At 49.3% G+C, this 4,733-nt stretch overlaps 1 protein-coding gene across 1 annotated transcript; it reads left to right on the top strand.

The window, feature by feature from the left end:
* The first annotated feature begins 403 nt into the window (after positions 1-403).
* On the top strand, positions 404-1,060 carry LOC123160757 (protein LE25). The gene is made up of 2 exons (XM_044578594.1): positions 404-601; positions 742-1,060. The coding sequence occupies exons 1-2, from the start codon at positions 515-517 to the stop codon at positions 895-897; spliced, it is 243 nt and encodes an 80-aa protein (XP_044434529.1). The 5' UTR covers positions 404-514; the 3' UTR covers positions 898-1,060.
* The last annotated feature ends 3,673 nt before the right edge of the window (positions 1,061-4,733 follow it).

Raw genomic sequence — 4,733 nt, 5'->3', positions numbered from 1 at the left:
ACGCAGAACACCGTCATCACCTGCCATCGACTCGATTTTCACCGGGAACTATGTCTTTCCAACTCACAACCAGAACTAGATAGCGGATCTCAAGATCTGACCATCCAGCCGCAGACCGACCACCACAACGAAGGAGATGGCCAACACCGTGAGCGCCACCGGCTGACGCATAATGCATCCTTTCTGAAAGCGCGCTGTCCGCGCATGCGAGATGTACAAGTCGTACCATCTAAACATGTAAGGAGAGCAGGTGAGCCATTACGTGCACCAACACGCGTCCGAATACTAAGAGCAGGCACGAGCAAGGTGCCACGATTACCTGCACCTGGCTGGCCTGCCTTGTGCCACGCACGGTCCGGCTGTTTGGGCCTTGAATACACCCCTTTATATATGTACCACCTGTCATACATGTTACCTAAGCTATCGCATCTATCAACAAGATCGAGTGCAAGCGACAGCAGATCGAGTGATCAGAGCAAACGGTGAGCGCGCGCTACGTGATTCGTGAAGGCAAATGGCGACCATCAAAGCCAAGGTCCAGGACGCCGCCTCCTCCGCCAAGGCCGGCATCGATAAGGCGAAGGCCACCGCCGGCGAGAAGGTTCGTCCGCCGAGCTGAGTTGTTTTTTTTCAGATTGCCGGCCACACTACAGTCTACAGAGGTGTGTGCTAGCTGCGACTTCCGCTTATAGCTAACCTTGCCTTGTCGATGTGTGTGTGCGCGCGCGCGTGCTGCTGCAGGTACAGAAGGCGACGACGACGGACCCGGCGAAGAAGCGCGAGGCGGAGGAGAAAAAGGTGGACCGCATGCACAAGGTCCACTCCGACGAGCGCGATGAAAAGGGGGACCACGCCGCTGAGAGGTCCGGGAGGCGCACCATCGTCACCGGCACCTAGTTAGCTTCTACTCCTACTTGCTAGGCCCGACTACAGCATGTAGTAGTAGCGTAACCTCGGTTGTAAGCGAATCGAGGAATCAAAATAAGCGGCAGTCCGTCATAGAATGTGGTTCGATTCGATCCTTCATCTTCTAGGCTTATAAATCTGATGTTTCGAAAAACGTGACCCGTCTCCATCGCCCTCTACTCGAACAATCTTTCACCACAGGTCTATTGTGATGATGTCTGATTATCTTTTTCTTTTCTTTTGCTATAATCGATGATGTCTGCTTCATTGCCGACGGGCTACGGTTCTGTAATTGAGGAGACACTCAAAGACGCAGAAATTCCAACCGACCGGTGTTTGGTGGTTGCAGGGATCAACACTCGTATAAGAAGTTTTTCAACCGGGTGGTGTTCGAAGTTTTTCGTCATTAGGGATCAACTCGTACAAAAAGTTTTCAACCGAGTGGTATTTGAAATTTTTCGTCACTCTTCGGTGGTTATAGTTTTCAACCAAGTGGTGTTCGAAGTTTTTCGTCATTCTGTCGATGGTTAGCACGGATGAAGAAGGATTTTTCTTTTCGTCATTTTGTCAGTGGTTGCACGGATGAAGAAGGATTTTTCTGTAAATTTTCAATTTTCTTTGCTGGGAGAACATTTCCTTTGTTGGGAACGTTTTCCTTTGTCTTGTGTAGAGAAATCCAAAGAGTCTACGAGAGCTTCTCTAGCAGACCCGCATAATAACCGTCAAAATCGCCAAAATATCGGTCGGCGCAAAAAATCTTGCCCGACCAGACACCGCAAACGCATCTGACCCTTAAAATTTTTTACAGGACATGGCAAAAGATCTCCCCCAATCTTTAGATTCACGGGCGGGAGACAAACCCCAGCTCGACCTCTATCCGCAGGGAGATTTGGTGCGAGGGACATTTCCGCGCGACCGTTCCCGCTCCCACCCCTCCGCCACCACTGGCCCCGCCATCGCCCGCTCTGGTGCTTCTTCCCTGGCAGCTCTTCGCCGTCATGGATGGCTCCCTGCCGTCCACCGTCACCATCGAGGTCGCACACGTTCAATCCCCTCCGACGGATCTCGTCACCGGCCATGTTAGCCCTGTCGTCTCCCAAGGCACCACTGCGCCTGCCCGCAAGAGGCAGGGCAACGTGGTCGTGCATAGTGGGAATCCGGCTGCCCTCGCCGGGAAGGCCCACACTCCAGGCGCCAACATCGCCGCGTGATCCCAGTCGGCGGCGAAGAAGGTTGGCAAGGTCTTGGGCGTAAAGCGGAAGAGGATTCTGGCTACAAAGAAGCCGGCTCCTTCACCCACTCTGTCCGCCCCGGCAAGAGGTTCCCTGGCGATGCCGCTCAACTACGTTGCTTCCATCGCAAGTGAGGTGTTTGACGAAATGGTCGGAAGGTATGCCTCTTCGGTCCCTTCAATTTTCTTTGCTTTTCGCCATTGCGGTAGCTCATGACTTGTTTGTCGCTTACTATAGTGGTGGTTCGAACAATGCCACTATCGAGTTCATGAACTTGTTGAACTTGTTGGACATCAACGCCATTGACATCGATCAAGCCCCGTTCGTTGCATTCAATTACAATGAAACAAAGGGCGACGTGGATGACCACGATGGTGAAGAAGAATTTGAGGAGATAGATGAGGGGGCATATGAGCAAGCGCAAGCAAGAAAAAGCCAGAGATCAAAGAACTACATGATCTTGAAAGATCAAATCTTGATCAAGGGTTGGCGTGCGATGTCTCTTAATGCTTGCACGGGTACGTCACAAACCGCCAAGAGGTATTGGAAAAAGATCGAAGATCAATATTTTCACATGATGGCAAAGTATCCCAATAGGACTCCACGCACCTTTCGGTCACTCCAAGGATGTTGGGACGTGATCAAGCCTATTTGCAGCCGTTGGGCAGGTTGCTTGGAACAAGTACGAAATGCACCTCCAAGTGGAACCGTGGAATCCGACTATGTGAGTTCGTTCTCACGTCCCAAGTTGTGCACATCATATTGCATCATATGAAATGATTGCATCATTTGACTTTGTTTAAATTGTGTAGGACAAAATTGCCCAACAAAGATACAAAGACATGAAAGCTTCGGAAGGCAAATTCTTCAAACTAGGCATCATTGGGACTTGCTCAAACAGTCCAAGAAGTGGAAGTTGATTGACAAAGAATCCCCACCGGAGAGAGGTTCACTTACAAACATGGATGAAGATGAGGATGATGATGGCCCAAAAAACTTGAAGAAGCCCAATGGTGACAAGAAGGCTAAGGAGAAGATGAAGAGAGAGCACAAAGCATCAAGCTTGCGGGACAAGATTGATGCCCTGGTGCAATCAAATGAGTTGATGTTAGCAAAGACGTTGGAGATAAAGAAAGAGTTGGCCGAGAAGAATGCACGGGAGAAGCAAGAAAAATGGCAATTGCTCAAGGACGAGGGGCTGCGCAAAGCGTCCATTGTGGAGAGAAGAGCACGTGCCGCTGAAAACAAAGCCATGTCCAAGTTGCTTGCTATAACGCCCACGATGCGGCTATATCTCCCACGTGTCGAGGCACGACTTAGAGGCATAACCGCATTGTGGTTTTGTCGCAAGAAGGGTCATCTTATACAATCCCATGTAATGAACAAGAAAGGGATAAATAGAGTTGGCTTACAATCGCCACTTCACAAAAAGATCATATAATTCATACATCATTCAGAGTACACACATAATCCGGCTACAGACAAATCCAAATGAAAAGAAGATAACCCCAAATGCTAGATCCCCGATCGTCCCAACTGGGCTCCACTACTAATCACCAGGAAAAGACACATAGTAACGGCCAAGGTCCTCGTCGAACTCCCACTTGAGTTAGGTAGCATCACCTGCATCGGTATCATCGGCGCCTGCAACTGTTTTGGTAGTATCTATGAGTCACGAGGACTCAGCAATCTCAAAACCCGCGAGATCAAGACTATTTAAGCTTATGGGTAGGATAAGGTAATGAGGTGGAGGTGCAGCAAGTGCTAAGAAAATATGGTGGATAACATACGCAAATAAGAGTAAGATGAGAAGCTACACATCGGTCGTGAAGGTATAACTAATCAAGAAGTGATCCTGAAACTACTTATGTCCAAACATAACCCAAAGCATGTTCACTTCCCAGACTCCGCCGAGAAGAGACCATCACAGCTACACACGCGGTTGGCGCATTTTAATTAAGTCAAGTGTCAAGTTCTCTACAACCGAATATTAACAAATTCCCATCTGCCTCATAACCGCGGGCATGGCTCTCGAAAGTTTATACCCTGCAGGAGTGTCCCAACTAAGCCCATCACAAGCTCTCACGATCAACGAATGATATTCCTTCTCCTGGAACAACCCGATCAGACTCGGAATCCCAGTTACAGGACATTTCGACAATGGTAAAACAAGATCAGTAAGACCGCCCGACTGTGCCGACAAATCCCGATAGGAGCTGCACATATCTCGTTCTCAGGGCACACCGGATGAGATATCCTACAAGAAAAACCAACCCTCAAGTTTCCTCGAGGTGGCCCCGTAGTCTACTCGGTTCGGACCAACACTTAGAGAAGCACTGGCCCGGGGGGTTAAAATAAAGATGACCCTCGGGCTCGCGAAAACCCAAGGGAAAGGTAATATGTTGTTAGGCAAATGTAAAACCAAGGTTGGGCCTTGCTGGAGGAGTTTTATTCAAAGTGAACTGTCAAGGGGGTCTCATAGCCCCGACCGCGTAAGGAACATAACACCGGTATGACGGAAACTAAGGCGGTAAGAGTGGAACAAAACACCAGGCATAAGGTCGAGCCTTCCACCATTTACCAGTTATATAGATG

Source organism: Triticum aestivum, chromosome 7B (assembly GCF_018294505.1).
Source record: "Triticum aestivum cultivar Chinese Spring chromosome 7B, IWGSC CS RefSeq v2.1, whole genome shotgun sequence".
NCBI lineage: Eukaryota > Viridiplantae > Streptophyta > Magnoliopsida > Poales > Poaceae > Triticum > Triticum aestivum.
The sequence above is the reverse complement of the archived record's forward strand: the minus strand, read 5'-3'. Positions and strand labels throughout refer to the sequence as shown.

Excerpts from the sequence above, each read along its gene's own strand:
- LOC123160757 (XM_044578594.1), top strand. The coding sequence starts at position 515 with ATGGCGACCATCAAAGCCAAGGTCCAGGACGCCGCCTCCTCCGCCAAG. Across the intron at positions 602-741 it reads AGGCCACCGCCGGCGAGAAG|GTACAGAAGGCGACGACGAC; the intron begins GTTCGTCCGCCG and ends GTGCTGCTGCAG.